Source organism: Molothrus aeneus, chromosome 18 (assembly GCF_037042795.1).
Source record: "Molothrus aeneus isolate 106 chromosome 18, BPBGC_Maene_1.0, whole genome shotgun sequence".
NCBI classification, from domain to species: Eukaryota; Metazoa; Chordata; class Aves; order Passeriformes; family Icteridae; genus Molothrus; species Molothrus aeneus.
Window position 1 is genome coordinate 13,676,343 of NC_089663.1, and position 20,395 is coordinate 13,696,737.

General features: G+C 49.2%; 1 protein-coding gene across 7 annotated transcripts in view; it reads right to left on the minus strand.

Moving 5' to 3' along the window:
- Positions 1-20,395, minus strand: part of RIMBP2 (RIMS binding protein 2) — a 90,003-nt gene that overhangs the window by 27,437 nt on the left and 42,171 nt on the right. For 5 of the 7 annotated variants that reach the window (XM_066562247.1, XM_066562249.1, XM_066562251.1 and 2 more), the window contains 6 exons: positions 19,543-19,632; positions 18,343-18,465; positions 15,451-15,555; positions 10,935-10,985; positions 7,798-8,011; positions 597-748 (listed from right to left, as the gene is read on the minus strand). In XM_066562247.1, coding sequence (XP_066418344.1) covers positions 597-748; positions 7,798-8,011; positions 10,935-10,985; positions 15,451-15,552 — 519 coding nt within the window. In that variant the 5' untranslated portion in view covers positions 15,553-15,555; positions 18,343-18,465; positions 19,543-19,632. Of the gene's footprint in view, positions 1-596; positions 749-7,797; positions 8,012-9,513; positions 9,535-10,934; positions 10,986-15,311; positions 15,328-15,450; positions 15,556-18,342; positions 18,466-19,338; positions 19,359-19,542; positions 19,633-20,395 lie in introns of those variants that run through there. The other 2 variants (XM_066562246.1, XM_066562248.1) reach the window with 2 other exon arrangements.

Here is a 20,395-nt window from a genome sequence, read left to right on the forward strand (position 1 = left end):
TGAACCAGCCTTGAACCAGCCCTGCAGAGTGAACCAGCCTTGAACCAGCCCTGCAGAATGAACCAACCTTTCCTGCCCAGCAGCCCTGGGGCAGGGCAGGAGCTGCTGATCTGTTCCTGTGCCCAGTTTCCCCTTCTGGAGGCAGAGCCAAGCCCTGCCAGAGCCCTGCCCAGAGCAGGGATGCTGCTGTGCCCCTGACCCAGAAATGCTCTGTGGGCAGCACTGAGAGCTTCAGAGGGGTCCTCACACTCCTCATCTTCATCCCATTAATCACATTTATTGTATTAATTACAACCAGCCCCCCTTAGAGCAATCCCCAGGCTGGAAAAGGGTACATTTTTTATTCTTCCTCACATCTATAACAGAAGTCCTCCCTGGTCAGGAACCTTTGGCCAATTTACCTCCTTCTGGGACATCAGCTGCAGCTTCTTAGAAAACACCACTCAAATTCCCACTGCTCCCAAGCTGCCTCCCAAAATGAGAACCTTTGTGTCATGACTTCTCACAAGCACGTGGATCTACCTGCAGCAGCCTGCTGGAGCAGAGGAGCCTCAGCCCCAGGTCACTTTCCCAGTAAAAAATTCAAAAGGACTCACGTCTGAATCAAATCTGCATCTTGGGGTGTCAGATCTTGACTTGGACAGGAAGGTGGGTTTGACAGACAGCTGCTCTGGCTTGTCCCCAGAGATCTGCAGGGGTCTGATGAACTCCGAGATCACACAGCGACTCCCAGAGGGGCTCTCATGGCCTGCCAGGGACAGAGCACACACATCAGCATGGTCACTGTGCCCTCGGGTCAGAAACCACCCAGGCAGGCTGTGCTGGGCAGGCTGCAGAGCAAGGCAGCCCCTCGGCCTGCCTGCTCCCAGACTGGGGCACAACCAACAGCAACCTGCTGAAATCAGCAACATGGAACAAAACAGCACACAGAGTGCAGGCACCTTCATCCAAAGAACCCAGAGGTGAAGGTTCCCCAGTGAAATCATCCACCTGTGTGCCCTGGTGTGCCTGGGGAAGGTGGGACCTGCTGTGCCACACACCCGGCACTGCTGCTGCTGGAGCCTGCGCTGCCTGGGGACCCTGTCCTAACCTGGAAGTCAGGAGGGAGCCATGCATCTCTCTCCTGAGAAAGAGAGGGAATGCTAAGGATGCAGTTGGCAGGATGCTCATTTGCAATGGAGCTGTTTGGCTTCTGGCAGTCAGGGAGTGCCAGGAGCCCCTGCCTGGTGTTTCCTGGGAGCTCCCCACTGCCACCAGCACCAAATTGATGGATTTGGCCCTGATTGGATCCCAGGGCCACCCCTCCAGCTCCTAAAACACAGAAACGCAGACTGTGCAGAAGGAAACATCCCCAAAAACCCTTCTGGAATATTTTACTGTGCTTTGTAAAAAGACTTTAGAGGGAAGGAAAGGGAAATAGAGATTATACTGCACATTGAGAACCTCACAAGACACTGAACTCTCTTCTCTCCTCCTGACTCAGGTGGAAACCAGAGGTGAGACAAGCCAAAGGAACGAGGTGGTCCAGGCTGCCAGAGGCCAGTAAAGCTGAGTAAAAGCCACTTGCACATTTTCCCTTGACTGCTGGTTTAGTCCCCAGAGCAGGAATTGCAACCTGAGCTGGATTTGAGCAGGAGCTGCAGCAGGGCACAGGGAGCTGCTGCTGACAGCTCAGACTGCCTCTCATTAACATAATGAGCCTCTGCTCTAATTACGCAGCCCCTGAGCATGTGTAGGTTCAGCATTTCCTCTCCTGTTCTGCCAGAAGTCTGGGCAGCAACGTTTTGCTACTGAATTTCAAGATTCCCAGTCCAGGTCACCAGGAATTATCAGAGGAACCTCTTTGTTCTCACTGCAGAGGAGAAACAGCTCCAGGAATACCATCAGAGGGTTTTCTGCTGTGCTCATTAGCCCAATATGATTAATTTTCTCTGCATCACTGTAATTTACAGCAGGCCAGCTTCAGCACATTGACAGCAGGGAAATGTACAACTCACCACACAAAAGATTAATTACAACCAGCCCCCCTTGGAGCAATCCCCAGGCTGGAAAAGGGCACATTTTTTATTCTTGGAACCTTCCTCACATCTATAACAGAGAAGTCCTCCCTGTTCAGGAGCCTTTAGCCAATTTAGCTCCTTCTGTTTGCTGTTAATGTGTTTGCCATCTCAGCCTGCCGGTGCCAAGCCATAAATAATTGGGCCAACTGTGATTATTCACTCACAGGAAGCCTCGGGTTGGTCTCAGACCTCCTGCACCCTCCAGGCCTTGTTTTCAAACTGCTGGCACTGGGTACCCAATGTGGAGGAAGGTTCCAGGAAGGCTCCAGGAAGGTCCTAGGGCAGTGCAGCCCCTGCTCTGCAGCCACACAGGACAACAACCAGCACAGGAACAGACGTTATCAGGAACCCCAGGAATATCAGGGGCTGGGAGATGTGGGTCTGGTTCTTTCACCTGGGAAATAAGGTACAGAACATCTACCCTGGGTCCTTTAAGGAGAGAAAGGAGTGTGGGGGCTCTGAGGGCACATCCCTGGCCCCAGGGAATTCACCTCTGCCTTGAAGAGCCTGCTGTACCCTGCATCATTACTGACAAAGGCCTGATCTCAATGGTTGGTGCTGAAGTCATGAGAACGACCTGACCATGGTTTCTCTGCAAGAGAAATGGACCTGATCCAGCCTGGGTGATGCTGATCACACCCCTCACATGGGATAGCACCCAATTTAACCTGTGATTGACATGGGATAGCACCCAATTTAACCTGTGATTGACATGGGATAGCACACAGTTTAACCTGTGATTGACATGGGATAGCACACAGTTTAACCTGTGATTGACATGGGATAGCACACAGTTTAACCTGTGACTTACATGGGATAGCACCCAATTTAACCTGTGATTGACATGGGATAGCACACAGTTTAACCTGTGATTGACATGGGATAGCACCCAATTTAACCTGTGATTGACATGGGATAGCACCCAATTTAACCTGTGACTTACATGGGATAGCACACAGTTTAACCTGTGATTGACATGGAATAGCACACAGTTTAACCTGTGACTTACATGGGATAGCACACAAGTTAACCTGTGATTGACATGGAATAGCACACAGTTTAACCTGTGATTGACATGGGATAGCACACAAGTTAACCTGTGATTCACATGGAATAGCACACAATTTAACCTGTGACTGACATGGGATAGCACACAAGTTAACCTGTGACTTACATGGAATAGCACACAGTTTAACCTGTGATTGACATGGGATAGCACACAAGTTAACCTGTGATTCACATGGAATAGCACACAATTTAACCTGTGATTGACATGGAATAACACACAATTTAACCTGTGACTGACATGGAATAGCACACAAGTTAACCTGTGACTGACATGGAATAACACAATCTAACGTGACTGACATGGAATAGCACACAGTTTAACCTGTGACTGACATGGAATAACACACAATTTAACCTGTGATTGACATGGAATAACACACAATTTAACCTGTGATTGACATGGAATAACACACAATTTAACCTGTGACTTACATGGAATAGCACACAAGTTAACCTGTGACTGACATGGAATAACACAATCTAACGTGACTGACATGGAATAGCACACAGTTTAACCTGTGATTGACATGGAATAACACAATTTAACCTGTGATTGACATGGAATAGCACACAGTTTAACCTGTGATTGACATGGAATAGCACACAATTTAACCTGTGACTTACATGGAATAACACACAATTTAACCTGTGACTGACATGGAATAGCACACAGTTTAACCTGTGATTGACATGGAATAGCACACAAGTTAACCTGTGACTTACATGGAATAGCACACAATTTAACCTGTGATTGACATGGAATAGCACACAAGTTAACTTGTGATTGACATGGAATAACACAATATAAAGTGTGATTCACAGGGAATAACACACACAGGGAATAACCACAACTAAACTTGTGATTCACATGGAATGACACACAGTTAAACTTGTGACTGACAGGGAATAACACAACCTGTGATTCACATGGAATGACACACAATGCAATGTGGGATTCACATGAATAACTGCACACAGACCCCTCCCTGCCCAGCAGAGGCACTGAATATCCAACAGCAAGAGGGAAGAGCAGATCTCTGTGCCCTTTGAATACTAGAGAAGAACCCTATAAAGCCACAGGAATTTGTCCATTAAGTCTTTAAATCTATATGTGCTTAAAATGGCCTTTATTTTCCTGACTGACAACTGTTTGTTAAGGAAGTCTGAAGAACACCCTATCAAGGAAAAGAAAGAGCACCAGATCTAATTTAAATGTTTCAGGAGAATGAAATCTGTCCATGCTTGCATTACAATTAGACTCTCCATTTTATTTATTGCAATTGCAGATTCCATATGGACTACCTAAATTATCTAGAAAGACCATTTAAATGAGCCTCTTAACTGATGAATAATAAATCTTAAGGCTTCTATATCTGATTGTGACATTATTGTAGATTTAAAGTGAACTTTTTATGCTCTAATCCATCCTGGCTGGGTTTATTTCATTTCCTGATACATTCAGACATCACCAATTAAGGCAAAGCAGCTGGTCATAAACTGATCTCATTTCCATCCTTTGCTTTGCTTTAAAGCTCTCCCTGTGTTCCCTCTTGTGTTCTTTCTTCCTCAGACATAATAAAAATAATTTCACTTCTGGTTTGAGGAACTTGCTGTACTCTGCCGCCATTCCTGAGGAAGGGCTGATTTCAGCAATTAGAAATCCTGCCCCTGGCTCAAACATGGCTTTATTGTCACCAATAAAGTGCATTCACAGGGAGGATCGGTGCTGTCCAAGCAGTTCTGATGGTCAGGCACAAGAGCTGCAGGCCCTGAATTCCAAATCCCACAGAAACCAATGGGTTGGGAGAGAGGGTTCAGGGAGGAAGGCCCTGGAATGCCCTGGGTGCAGACCTGGCTGTGCTTTTACTCAAGGGTACAGGGAGAGCTCAGTTTGGCACCTTTGGAAGGTTTTAAAAAGGTTTTCCATTAGCATAAGAATAAATCAGCTTGGAGAGTTTGACTGAGCACCTAAAAGATGCTCAGCTGATTTCCATTTTTCATTAAATCAACCTCAGTGATGCAGGCTGGACCTCCACTCCTGCCTCAAGGATAGCTCAATACCTATTACCTCTCCTTTTAAATTAATTGTTGTGTGATTCACATGGAATAGCACACAGCTAAACCTGTGATTTACATGGAATAACACACAAATAAACGTGTGATTCACATGGAATAACACACAAATAAACCTGTGACTGACATGGAATAACACACAATTTAACCTGTGACTGACATGGAATAAAACACAGTTAAACCTGAGATTTACATGGAATAACACACAATTAAACCTGTTGTGATTGACATGGAATAGCACACAATTTAACCTGTGATTGACATGGAATAACACACAATCACATGTGTGATTGACATGGAATAACACACAATCACACGTGTGATTGACATGGAATAGCACACAATTTAACCTGTGACTGACATGGAATAGCACACAATTTAACCTGTGACTGACATGGAATAACACACAATTTAACCTGCAATTTACATGGAATAACACACAATCACACGTGTGATTGACATGGAATAGCACACAATCACACATGCGATTGACATGGAATAACACACAATTTAACCTGTGATTGACATGGAATAACACACAATCACACGTGTGATTGACATGGAATAGCACACAGTTTAACCTGTGATTGACATGGAATAGCACACAATTTAACCTGTGATTGACATGGAATAGCACACAGTTTAACCTGTGATTGACATGGAATAGCACACAATTTAACCTGTGATTGACATGGAATAGCACACAGTTTAACCTGTGATTGACATGGAATAACACACAATTTAACCTGTGATTGACATGGAATAGCACACAATTTAACCTGTGATTGACATGGAATAACACACAATCACACGTGTGATTGATTCACATGGAGTAACACAGCATTTAACCAGTGATTCACATGGAATAACACAATGTAACGTGTGATTGACATGGAAGCTGTTTTTAGGTGTCCTCAGGTAACTGCTGCCTGCTCTTTGTCCCTTTCCTATGAATAATGGATGGTTTACAGAGCTCTGCACCTGGAGCTGTTGCCTCTGGCAACAGGAGATGGCCTGGTGAAAGTTCAGCACAGATCTGGGTAAACACTCACTGCTGGCTCTGCTGGGGACTGCAAGTCTAAGAACATCAATACAGATATGATTTTTTTTTTATTGCGTTATGTTCTCCATTTCTCTCCAGACTATTTTCTGCTTTTTCGAAAGTTTTACTTTCAAATTTTTATGGAGAAGTGCATCGTTTCTGTTGCACAGATGAAACTGAGCCCAAGCCATTTTCAAGTCTGTCAAAATACTGCATTTTCTGCCCAGCTCTATTTAAATGGTATTTTAATGTAATGGCCAATGCAGCGTGTGGGGTCTCTGTGCTTTCTTTCCCCATTAACTCCTCCTGAAGCAGAAGAGCACAGCTGCTCCTGTGCCTGGGACAGGGAAGGGCTCCCAGCAAAGCCTGGACATGCACACAGGTGCATTTTTACCTGGAGAACAGGCAATTTTAACTCTGAACAGGTGTCCTGTCACTACACTCAACAACAATTAGAGAGAACTTTGCTCGCAGTGAAGTCTGGAGAGGCTGAGCTGGGGCAGAGGCTGGACAGAGATAAAGGAATAAAGGAATAAAGCAGGGATTTATTAAAGGGCCTTCAAAGGATGCACCTTGGGCAGTGCAAGAATCCAGCCAGGGCTACACCCAGGATGGAGCCAGGATGGAGCCAGGATGGAGCCAGGATGGAGCCAGGATGGACAATGCTCACGAGTTTTCACACTTTCATCAGTTTTGGTCCATTTCCATACTGGGTTCATTGTCCAATTCCAGCTCCAGGTTGTGCAGTCCCACCCTCCCAGGTTGCTCCCCTCCATTCCCTGCTGATTGCACTTTTTGGGGCTGGAGAAGGACAGAACCAAGCTGTCCTTGGTTCTGGGGCTGGAAGAGGATTGTTCTGTGTGCCTGAGGAGAGTAAAGGATTGTTCTGTGTGCCTGAGCAGTGAGGAGAGCTGCTGACACTTTGTATGGAGTTCAGAGTTCTAAACCAAGGCAGTGCAGAATCTGGAAATGTGAGAGCTCAAAGTGCAGGCATCAACAGCAGCGCCCAGCTGAGACTGGAACAGGCTCAGTGGAGGCAGAGACGCTGGGAAAGGTGAAGGTGTCACCCAAGAGAACTCTGAAAGGTGAAGGTGTCACCAGGGCTCTGTGCTCTGTCTGTCCGTCTGTCCTGGGGCTCTGTGCTCTGTCTGTCCGTCCCAGGGCCCAGTGCTCTGTCTGTCCGTCCCAGGGCTCTGTCTGTCTGTCCGTCCATCCCAGGGCTCTGTCTGTCTGTCTGTCTGTCCCAGGGCTCTGTCTGTCTGTCTGTCCGTCCATCCCAGGCCTCTGTCTGTATGTCTGTCCATCCCAGTGCTCTGTCTCTCTGTCTGTCCGTCCGTCCCAGGGCTCTGTCTGTCTGTCCGTCTGTCCCAGGCCTCTGTCTGTCTGTCTGTCTGTCCGTCCCAGGCCTCTGTCTGTCTGTCTGTCTGTCTGTCCGTCCGTCCCAGGCCTCTGTCTGTCTGTCCGTCCGTCCCAGGCCTCTGTCTGTCTGTCTGTCCGTCCCAGGCCTCTGTCTGTCTGTCCGTCCATCCCAGGCCCCCCTGCCCTGCTCCTTACCTTTGCCAATGGAGGTGGCGATGCCGTTCATCAGCTGGGCCAAGGATTTCCCGGGGGGCCCCGGGGGGGCCAGCGAGGAGGAGGAGGAGGAGGAGGAGGTGCCCAGGAGCTCGATGGTGCCCGCCTGCTGCCGGAACCGCTCCAGCTCCCGCGACAGCAGCTTAAACTGCTCGCTCTGCGTCCGGCATTTCTGCTCCAGCTCCCGCACCTTGGCCTGGGACAGCAGGCACGGCTCAGACAGGCTGGGCAGAACTGGGACACGGCCAGGGAGAGACAGGACTGGGGACACACAGCCCCCAGGGTGGGGATGGGGACTGGGGACACACAGCCCCCCAGGATGGGGATTGGGGATACAGAGTCCCTCAGGGTGGGGATTTTGGGCACAGAGCACCCCAGGATGGGGATTTGGGATGAACAGCCCCCCAGGATGGGGATTCAGGACACACAGCCCCCCAGGATGGGGATTGGGGATGGGGATTTGGGACACACAGCCCCCCAGGATGGGGATTTGGGACACACAGCCCCCAGCTCCGGGATTTTGGGACACACAGCCCCCAGCTCTGGGATTTTGGGACACACAGCCCCCAGCTCTGGGATTTTGGGACACACAGCCCCCCAGCTCTGGGGGTCCCTCCCTGGCTGAAGGCAGGGACCAAGGACATGGGGAGCTCTGGGGCTTTCTCCAGGTCTGACTCCAAACACACCAAAAGCAGTGAAGCCACTACAGCATGGAAGCCCCTTTATCCAGACCTGCACACTCACACAGCAGCTAAATTAAAGCTATAATAATGTATCCATCCCAGGCTGGTGCTCTGTGCTGAGCAAACATCACCTTCCTGCATTAAACCCCTCTGGTGCTTAGCTCAGCAGCTGTACTAACAAAGCAAGTCTGGATAGCAATTAAACTCCTTCAGCTGAACTAAGAGCTTTGGCTTTCTAAAGGAAAAAACATTCCCTGTTCGTGCAAAAAACCTGAACATTTTATAGATCAAGAAAACAACCTGTATTACACAGCACCTATAAAGAGATCCTAGCTGAAGGAAAATGCTGACAGCACCCAGAAGAACCCAAAAATCCAAATGTTCTACTATACAAGGTGGCACTGTTTGTTCTTTTTCTTCTAACAAATATTTTTTTAAAGTTAGAGTCAATTTTAAAGATATAATTTCCTTGCGTTCATAACACACAAATTAATTTATTTCTGCAAAAGAAATCTCAGGGTGTCCATCTGATTGATTATGAAACCAAGAACAGCAAGGATCACTCCCAAATTGTGGGAGTTTTACACAAACATGAAATGCTTGGGGTTTTTGTCTTTCATTTTTTCGCTGTGGTTTTGAGCAAAGAAAAGTCTGAATTCACATCAGCCTCAGGAAGCAAATATCACCCAAAACAGTCCCTGCATTAGCAAAGAACAATCTGAATTCAGACAAAATGCACAAGGTCACAGCCTTGAGGAAAGCACCAAACCCTTCCTGCTGGTGAGGAACTGCCTGCAAACCAGGATGAGCTCTGGCTAAAGCACGCCCAGGTCCATTCCTTGCACAAAAAGGGCCCTGATTTGGATGATCTGGAGCCAGGCAATAATGCAAAGCATGCTTGCATAGCAGTGGTTCCAGCACACGTCCATGCAGGGCCAGGCAGGGCTCTGGTTCCCATCCAAGGGAGAAGTGCAGGGTTCAGGACAGGGAAAGGAGAATCGGTGCCCTGAAATACCTGCATGCTGTCCAGGGTGTTCTGGGTGAGGGCAAAGCAATGAATCCCAAACAAGACACAGGGAACAAAGAGATGAGAAATAAGCAAAGAAATAAAAACAGTTCTGGGCAATTTCTTTCTATTTCAAAGCAGTCTCTCAGAACAGCTACACGTGTAAAAACATGCATCAACACAAACAGCACTCCAGAAATCAACACTGCTGCTGATCTGAAACTGCAACAGGCACACAAAATAAAATGATCTGAAACTGCAACAGGCACACAAAACAAAATGATCTGAAACTGCAACAGGCACACAAAATAAAATGATCTGAAACTGCAACAGGCACACAAAATAAAATGATCTGAAACTGCAACAGGCACACAAAACAAAATGATCTGAAACTGCAACAGGCACACAAAATAAAATGATCTGAAACTGCAACAGGCACACAAAACAAAATGCTAACAAATAACGTGCTGGTGGCAATAAAAAGCAAAAGCTTTGGAAATCTGGTTGGGGTTATGCAAATCAGAGGTTGCAGACAAATCAGCTAAATCAGAACTGTGCTCAGCTTGAGGGGTTAAATAATCTCCTGCTTTCTTGTTTCTGCTTTCCTGTATCAAACACTTTGCACCAGGCATTAAATAAAAACTTCAGCTTATAGTCTGGGAGCCAAAACAAACTGAATCTAAATGATGCTAATGAAAGCCTACGAGTAAAACACACCCTGTGGGAATATTAACTTTTATAGGTAATAATGAACAATTGCTTTAATTTAGTTTTTTAAAGTTGATCAATGCACCAGGAATAATCCACCTTTCACTGAGGCACAGCCAGCAAGTACATACAGAAATTCTGTAGGAAGGTAAAAAGACTGGAAATTGCTTTAGATAAAATTTCTAAATGAAATATTGCCAATGCACGTGCTATTATCTATCATATTTTGCACGTTCTTTAGGATATGTACATTAACACTTGGAACCATGCAATGCCCTTTCCTCAGGCAGAAAATGAAGTGTTTTCTTTCCAGCACACCCTTTGAAGGTTTCTGAAGTACCTCAGTTCTTTCATTAGGTTCACAGTTTCTGCTTCTTTGACACGTTGCTTTATGTTTATTAGACAGTATTTAATTAGGAACCCTAGGTAACTGATTGGTATTTGCTGCTGTATTTCCAGCCTAATAAATCAAAGTTCTCATCATTAATCACTCCCTTTAATAGTATTTTACAAAAAATGGTACCAAAAGAGAAACATACATCACTTCCAACAGCTCAGCCTAATGCTCTCCTAACTGAATTATAAATCTTATAATTATAAGGATGCAATTATAGCAGAAGAGGAAAAAAAAAAAACCCTCTTTGCCTACATATTCCTTGAAATGCTCACAAGTGATGATTCTGTAAATCACCCCGTTCAGAAGGGAGCCCAGGGGATCTTACCTCTAGCAACTGAACTGCTCCTTCATGTTCCTTCTTAGCTTCAACCTGAGCCTGGGGTTGTGGGAGAGGAAACAGGACAAGAGAGGGAAAGGGAGGAAGAGGGAGAATGAATGAGTCACGCCACACACTCTGCTGTGAGCACAGCAGCAGCAGCAGCTCAGCCTGAGCCAGCTGCCAGCAGCAGGGCCAGCTCTGCTGGGCACTGCCGGGCTCCCAGGGTGTTCATTGTGGGGGCCTGGCTCTCAGGGCAGGGGATCTGCAGTGCTGGAGCAGCACCACATGCTCTCCAGGCTCCCAGGGTGTTCATTGTGGGGGCCTGGCTCTCAGGGCAGGGGATCTGCAGTGCTGGAGCAGCACCAGACGCTCCCCAGGGTGCCACATCCACCCCCAGCCCTCCCTGAGCCCCCCAAGTCCAGCTGGAATGCAGAGTGAGCCCAGCTGGAATGCAGAGTGAGCCCAGCTGGAATGCAGCTTGAGCCCAGCTGAAATGCAGCTTGAGCCCAGCTGAAATGCAGCTTGAGCCCAGCTGAAATGCAGCTTGAGCCCAGCTGGAATGCAGAGTGAGCCCAGCTGGAATGCAGAGTGAGCCCAGCTGAAATGCAGAGTGAGCCCAGCTGGAATGCAGCTTGAGCCCAGCTGGAATGCAGAGTGAGCCCAGCTGAAATGCAGCTTGAGCCCAGCTGGAATGCAGAGTGAGCCCAGCTGGAATGCAGAGTGAGCCCAGCTGGAATGCAGAGTGAGCCCAGCTGGAATGCAGCTTGAGCCCAGCTGGAATGCAGAGTGAGCCCAGCTGGAATGCAGCTTGAGCCCAGCTGAAATGCAGCTTGAGCCCAGCTGGAATGCAGAGTGAGCCCAGCTGGAATGCAGAGTGAGCCCAGCTGAAATGCAGAGTGAGCCCAGCTGGAATGCAGCTTGAGCCCAGCTGAAATGCAGAGTGAGCCCAGCTGAAATGCAGCTTGAGCCCAGCTGGAATGCAGAGTGAGCCCAGCTGGAATGCAGAGTGAGCCCAGCTGGAATGCAGAGTGAGCCCAGCTGGAATGCAGCTTGAGCCCAGCTGGAATGCAGCTTGAGCCCAGCTGGAATGCAGCTTGAGCCCAGCTGGAATGCAGAGTGAGCCCAGCTGGAATGCAGCTTGAGCCCAGCTGAAATGCAGAGTGAGCCCAGCTGGAATGCAGCTTGAGCCCAGCTGAAATGCAGATTTGCTGTGCACACTGCAGGGCTCAACCCTCCCAGGGCAGCTGGGAGAGGGCAGCACAAAAATGAAACTCATTCTTTCAATGGAGCAACAGATTTTTCACCAGAGTAAGCAGCTCACAAAAAAAGGCAACCACCAGCCAGGCTGTTTAAAGAGGAGAGCAACACTTCAGGGCCAATCAACTGGGTCAAAGACAAAAAGAGGGAATAAATAAGGGCAGAAAGGGAATTTTGTTCAGTTATCAAATTTTGGTTGGCAAAAGTCTAAACCTTAAAACCAGAGGAATAGCACTCAGTAACTTGGGTTATCTTAATTTTATTTCTATTTGAGTTTTCCCTGTCTCCTTCATTGAAGCTGGCCCAAGATGAGCACAGATTTGTTACCCACAGTGTCATTCATTCTGCACATTCCTCACCAGAGAAAAGCCATAAACCCTCCTGTTGAGAGGAGGATAAACCCCACGGGCTGTGCGATTCCATGGACATGGACACAGCTCTGTTTAACTGCAGGCTCAGGGCTCCCAAATCCTTCAGGGGGACCGGGGTCAGGCCATAAAGTCACCACCAAACCATGGACCCAGTCCCAGAAACACAAACCCACAAACCCAGATCCACACAGCAAACCACAAACACAAACCCACAAACACAAACCCACAAACCCAAATCCACAAACACAAACCCACAAACACAAACCCACAAACCCAGATCCACACACCAAACCACAAACCCAGATCCACAAACCCAAACCCACAAACCCAGATCCACACACCAAACCACAAACACAAACCCACAAACACAAATCCAGAAACCCAAACCCACAAACCCAAATCCACAAACCCAAACCCACAAACACAAACCCACAAACCCAAATGCTCAAACCCAAATCCACACACCAAACCACAAACACAAACCCACAAACACAAACCCACAAACACAAACCCAAATCCTCAATCTCAAATCCAGAAACCCAAACCCTCAAACCCAAACCCACAAACACAAACCCACAAACACAAATCCACAGATCAAACCACAAACCCAAATCCAGAAACCCAAACCCACAGACAAAAAACACGGACCCAAATCCACAAACCCAAACCCACAGACCAAAACCACAGACCAAACCCACAACTCCACATCCACAAACCCAAACCCACAGAGCGAAACTACAGACCAAAGCCACAACCCCAAACCCTCAACCCCAAACCCTCAACCCCAAACCCTCAACCCCAAGCACAGCCCAACCCCAGGCGCCCCTGCCCTGCCCTGCAGTGCCTCTGCTGACAAGGGACGAGGTGCCAGCGGTGCCAGCGGTGCCAGCGGTGCCAGCGCGCCTGGAGCACCCCTCGGGACACATTCAATAAAGCTGAGCTGAGCTCTGGTAGATGATGACACAGCCTGCACCAACACTTCTCTCTCCTCACCATCACACTGCCCTGCGTTAAGGTTTGCTTCAAGAGAAAGGCCGAGTCCCCATCAGCACAAACAACCTTGTGTTCTTCCCTCTGGGCTGAGAATCTGATCAGCCTGTGCAGGTGTTAAACACAGAATGGAGTTTTATTTCCATTCAGAATGTGGCAGCAGAGGCAGGGGCTGTAGCAGGAGTGGCTCTGCTCTGAGGTGCAGTTTGGTGCCTCATCAGCCTCTAAAAGGTGCCCAGGTGTGCTGAGAAATGCCACCCTCACTGCCCAGACTCCCCAGTGCCCTCTGGAAACAATTCTTACAGTAAAGACCCCTCCAAACAAACAAACCAAAAGGGACGGAAGAATTTAGCACATCCTGGGTCCATTGGGAGGCCAGCCCTGGGTGAAATGGGAGCAGCAGCCCCTGTTGAAGCTGGCAGTGATGTGTTTCAGCTCCTTAGATAACAGATTCATTTGAAATATTTATCTTGAGCTTGTTGCACTGGGTGGAACAGCAGATCCAGCTCAGCCTGGGCTGTGCCTGGTGCCTGTCAGTGCAGCTCAAAGAGGAGCACACAGATTTGTGCTGCCAGTCCAAAGCAGGATTTATTAGAAGAATGTAACAAAAATTAGCAAGAAATGCTGTATCTTCCTTTGATTTCTTTCCTTTGCCAGGAAATTTTAAGTCCAAAATGTATGAGGCAGTTCTAATAATAACAGCTGAATATAACTAGAAATGGCATTTTGCAGTGTGCCTAAGTACACTTATTGAGAAAGACTAAAAGAAAATTAACTGGAAGATTTCATTTGGTCAACTACAGCATTCTATTTCAAGCATCTATGTTAGATGCATCTTTTATTCTGCTGAGAAGGTCCCTCCTTGCCAATTCTCTACCAAATTATCATTAGCAGCATTATTTGTGTTTTAATCTAGTCCAGCAATTGGAAAAATCAACATTAGCACTGATACAAATGGATCTTTAAGTGACTTTGGCAAAACTGAAAATCAGCATCATGGTTTTTGTATTATAATGAATACTGAGAAATTGCAGTGTGAAAAAAAGAAGTCTTGAAGTGATTTGTGAATTAGAGAATGCCCTTGAAGTGAGGTGTTTAAGGAACTGTTCACTTTCTGAGCAGGGCTGGTGCTGGCTGCACACCAAACCCCTGCCACACAAATGTGACACATTCTTGAAAAGGAAAATAACGGTGATGTGCCAGGACCTTGACAAGACTTCCTTTTTCCTGATTTACTGGGGAAAGGCAGCAAGAATTGCATGTCTGGGGGAGGAGGCCAAAGAAATCCCACCGACCATGGATGTGTCAGTGAGAGCACCACCAGCACACTGGAAACGGCACAGACCTCGGGTTGGGAGTGTCAGGAGATGAGAACTGGGCTCCTTTGTGACTGTTAAGGAATGCACAAGTGCTACCAAGCCAAACACGGAGGGGAGCAATGGAAATGCAAAGGAAGCCCATGGGATCGTGCCACTGCTGTCCCCGTGGGAACAGAAAAGCTCAGCCCCAGTGGGCTCCAGGAGCAGCCCAGGAGCACAGGGCACCCTCTTGTTCCAGGGCCTGGAACACCCCAGGGCAGGGAGCAGCTGCCTGGGAGTGCCTTCAGTGCAGGGGATCCCACCAGGGACCCCTGTCCCTGCAGCTCCTGCTCCCACCTGCCTGTCCCAGTCCCATCCCCAGGTACCTTCTGCAGGAGCTCCATTCCCACCTGTCCCTGTTCCACCCCTGCCCCAGTCCCATCCCCATCCCTGTCCCATCCTGGTACCTTCTGCAGCAGCTCAATCTCCAGCCTGTCCTGTCCCAGTCCCATCCTTGTCCCATCCCATCCCATCCCATCCCATCCCATCCCATCCCATCCCATCCCATCCCATCCCATCCCATCCCATCCCATCCCATCCCTGTACCTTCTGCAGCAGCTCAATCTCCTGCTGTTTGGCGTTGAGGACAGCCAGTGCTTGCTCATGCTCCAGCTCCAGCTGTTGCCGCCGCTCCGCAGCCTCTCGCATGTGCTGTGAGGAGGAGGAGGAGGAGGAGGAGGGGACAGTCCCCAGGGACAGCCCTTGGGGACAGCCCCCAGGGGACAGCCCACAGGAACAGCCCTCGGGGACAGCCCCCGGGGACAGCCCCAGCTGCAGCCACACGGGCTGCCAGGCCAGGGGTGCACTGCTGCCCACACACACCTGCCTGGCACCTGAGAGGCAGCAGGAAACCTGGAGGGGCTGGGGTTTGGTCAGGGAACTCAGGCACGTGGACATCAGCCCTGCCAGGACCCAAATCCATGACGCTGCCATGCTCTGACACTGCCAGGACCCAGGCAGTGACACTGACAGGGGTGCCCAGGTGAGCAGGACCCAGGCTGTGCCCCTGCCAAGGTGCCCAGTGAGCAGGAGCCATCCCACCCAGCAGGCACACATTTTAGGGAGCATTGTGCTGACAAACTGGAGCCTGGACCAACATTCCCTCCCCAATTCCCCTTTATCTGCTTATCCCCTTATGCTGCTGTGCCTGCTTTGCCAATGCTGACCCAAAGGAGCAGCTTGGCTGATCTCTGCCTCTGGTCTGCAGAAAGTGAGACAGAACAGAGCTGACCAGGTGGGCTTGGGCAAAAGGGACCACACTGTAAGAGCCAAAATGAGGGATGTGGGGCTCCAGGCAGCTCTCCAAATGCAGTTTATTGTATCCAAGACATTCCAGCAGTCCAGGGCTGTGGGTGACAGAGCTGTGCCCACAGCTGTCAGCTCCAGCTGCAGCCAGGCCTGGACACCCTTTGGTTTTGGTTACATTGCATGATATATTTTACTTTTGGTTACATTGCATGATATATTTTACTTTTGGTTACAATGCATTCTAGACTTTTCTTTGCTGAGCATCTTCATACAGTAGAACCAATCTATACCTTAACTATTACCTATAGCCTATCATAAATACTATATTCATGTTACTGTTCTCCAATCACTAACAGTCAGTACATTACTGTTTGAGCTAGAAGTTGTTTTTCAGTTTTCTTGCAGTGGAAAATTCTGAGCCCTTTTTTCTACTTGCAGCTTTGCTGCCTTGTTTGCCTGTGCTCTCTTCCTGCTTGGTAAAAACATCTTCTTGTTTGGGGTGGGTTTATCCTTTGCTCTAAGCCATAAAAACCCCTTCTAACTCACACACCCTTTGCCTCCTTGGTTATCCAGTGAGACTGGCTCAGCAATTCTTTTCTTCTATATCAAAACGTGCTTCCATCCCTATAAGCACCCATATCTGTGAGACTTTCTTGTCAAACTTTCCTCCTTCCCAGCAGCCCAAACTCCCAGAAGTTGTGGGGGGTGTTGGATGCTAATGACTCTCAGCAATGTGGGCAAGGCTCCTGGGGGCAGCACAGGCTGCACAGTGCCAGGACACCCTCTGCAGATAGAAATCTTTCTCATTACAGGTTCATATTACTCCCCAGCGTCCCTGTAGCTTTCAAACAGCCTCATATTAAATGGGAGTTAAGAAAGATCTCTTTCTAGATTCTGATCTCCTCCCTGGTGAACCTGGTATTAAAGATTTTTATTTTCCAAATTACATACTATTCCCACAATAGTGTCTGAGCAGAGGCACAATGCCTTATCTGCAGCACTGAGTTATTGCACACAAACCTGTGAGAAATCAGCACTTGGGAAAACAAATGCACGGAGAAAATGGGAGAGAACAGCCCAAAATATCTCTTATTGTCTGCAGGAGAGAGCTGTATCAAGCTCATTTCTAGGCTGCAGTGAGCTGCTGTTCCCTGCACACTGCCCACAGCCAGGGGGCTGAACCCTCAGCCTGCACATGTCTGCAAAAGAAGCAGAATTTGGCCTCTGCTTGGGATTTATTCACTTTTTGTTTGATTATAAACAACAACAACATTTCCCACGGTGTAAGTTTTCACCCTCAGCCATGGTTTGTTTCCTGGGAGTTTTGGGAGGATTTGATGTTTGCCTGTGGCCATTTCTGCACTGCATACTGTGCAGAAGTGCACAGGGAATGTCTGCTCTCAGTGGTTTATACCAACCAAGGAGAACTCTTGGCTCTGATTCTCATCTCACCCGAATGAACATCACCCATTTTACCAACGGTTCTTCCTCATGATTTAAATTATCAGGAAGAAACTCGCATTTCACTCCATCGAGATCAGTCTCAGATTGGTACAGCGATTTTGGCACTGCTGAGCTCTCGCTGTTTCACACAAGCTACCACAGAACATTTCTGCTGAGCACTGATTCCTGAGGACACTCCTGAAACACCAGGGGCTGCACCTCTGGGCATGGCTCAGGGCTCAAGGGAGCTCTGGGGCTCTGCAGCTCCCTGGGGCTCTGCAGCTCCCTGGGGCTCTGCAGCTCCCTGGGGCTCTGCTCGGGGAGAACAGCTCTGAGCTCTGGCCACGAGCAGCCAGGATCTCTGCACCCACCAGAGGATTCCCCCTCAGCAAAGGAGAGCTCCTGAAGAGGTGCAGAATGCAGAGGCCACAGGAATGTTTGCAGCCAGCTGGAGTGGCAGACACAGCTCTCTGGAGTGAAACATCTGGGCAGGTTTTCATGCTCTCATCCTCCCTTGCTCATTTTGACTGAAGTAACTGCGGTGCAGTGTTGATGCAAGTGCTGATAAATGGCAGATAAAGGGCTCTGGGTGCCCCTGTGCTGAGACCCTGCCAGTGCCTGGGATCCTCATTTCCCACCCTGACCCAAACTGAGAGGGGCATCCAGTGCTGGGTGTGCAGTGCTGAGCACCAGGGACCATGGGGAGCAGGGGAAGGATGCACTGATGGGATTTGGGGTTACACCCACCTTTAGGACCTGCTCTAGGTTCTCCAGCTTGGCTTGGAGCTGGTGTTCTCCCCCCACAGCCAAATCTCGTCCTTTGGTCACTCTGAGCAGGGTTTCCCAAAGGTGGTCATAGTCTGATTGTACCTGGGAAAACAAACAGGCCATGGCCAAGCTGCAGGGAATTATTGCAAACACAAACAGGCCATGGCCAAGCTGCAAGGAATTATTGCCAAACTGCAGGGAATTATTGCCAGAACAAACAGGTCACTGCCAAACTGCAGGGAATTATTGCAAACACAAACAGGTCATGGCCAAGCTGCAGGGAATTACTGCAAATACAAACAGGGTCACTGCCAAAATGCAGGGAATTATTGCAAACACAAACAGGCCATGGCCAAGCTGCAAGGAATTATTGCAAACACAAACAGGTCATGGCCAAACTGCAGGGAATTATTGCCAAACTGCAGGGAATTACTGCAAACACGAACAGGCCATGGCCAAGCTGCAAGGAATTACTGCAAACACAAACAGGCCATGGCCAAACTGCAGGGAATTATTGCCAAACTGCAGGGAATTACTGCAAATACAAACAGGTCATTGCCAAACTGCAGGGAATTACTGCAAACACAAAAAGGGTCATGGCCAAACTGTAGGGAATTATTGCAAACACAAACAGGTCATGGCCAAACTGCAGGGGCACACCTGGGCACACCTGGGCCGTGCTGCAGCGCTCGGGGCACAGCTGGGCACACCTGGGCACAGCTGTGTGTTACCTGGCCGTGCTGCAGTGCTCAGGGGCACACCTGGGCACAGCTGGGCACAGCTGTGTGTTACCTGGCCATGCTGCAGTGCTCAGGGGCACAGCTGGGCACACCTGGGCACAGCTGTGTGTTACCTGGCCATGCTGCAGTGCTCAGGGGCACACCTGGGCACAGCTGGGCACAGCTGTGTGTTACCTGGTCATGCTGCAGTGCTCAGGGGCACAGCTGGGCACAGCTGGGCACAGCTGTGTGTTACCTGGCCGTGCTGCAGCGCCCGGGGGCACAGCTGGGCACAGCTGTGTGTTACCTGGCCGTGCTGCAGTGCTCAGGGGCACAGCTGGGCACAGCTGTGTGTTACCTGGCCGTGCTGCAGTGCTCAGGGGCACACCTGGGCACAGCTGTGTGTTACCTGGCCGTGCTGCAGTGCTCAGGGGCACAGCTGGGCACAGCTGTGTGTTACCTGGCCGTGCTGCAGCGCCCGGGGGCACACGCTGGCATGCTGCAGGCTCAGGCAGTTCTCCTCCCGCCCAGCATCCTTCAGCTCCTGCTCCTGGAACAGAAACAAAGCGTGTCACCTCAGCTCCGTGTCACCTCAGCTCCATGTCACACCCTCGTGTCAGACCCTCGTGTCAGACCCTCGTGTCAGACCCTCGTGTCACACCCTCGTGTCACACCCTCCTGTCACACCCTCCTGTCACAGCCCCAGGATTCCCACTTGAAACCCTTGCAGTAAGGAGAGGATGTATTTGTGTATCCTCAGTGTGTTTGGAAGTGACAGATAAATGTCAACTTGAAATATTTGTATTGCTTGCTCAGAAAAAAAGCATTAAAGGACAAAGAATGAGTGACTCAAAGGTTCTGGAGCAATAACAGGTGGCAAAAGCCAGAAACTGAGGCAAAGTCTTGAAACTGCAGCCAAGTTCCCTCCCTGGGCTGTGTCTTCTGGAGGTGATCCAGGTCATAATTACTGTCAGGCAGGAATCCCAGCAGTGTGGGTTCCAGGGTGTTCCTGGAGGGGGGTGTGGGCAGCAGGGAGCCCTGAGCCCAGGAGGGGCTGGGGATCAGCCCTGGGCACCTGTGCCCAAGGAAGGCACAACCTGCCCAGGGGAGCCCCCAGAAACAGCCCCTGGGAAACAGCCCCTGAGAAACAGCCCCTGAGAAACACCCAGTGAAACACCCAGTGAAACACCCCTGAGAAACACCCCTGAGAAACAACCCTGAAACACCCAGTGAAACACCCCTGAGAAACACCCCCTGGGAAACAGCCCCTGAGAAACAACCCTGTGAAACAACCCTGAAACACCCAGTGAAAC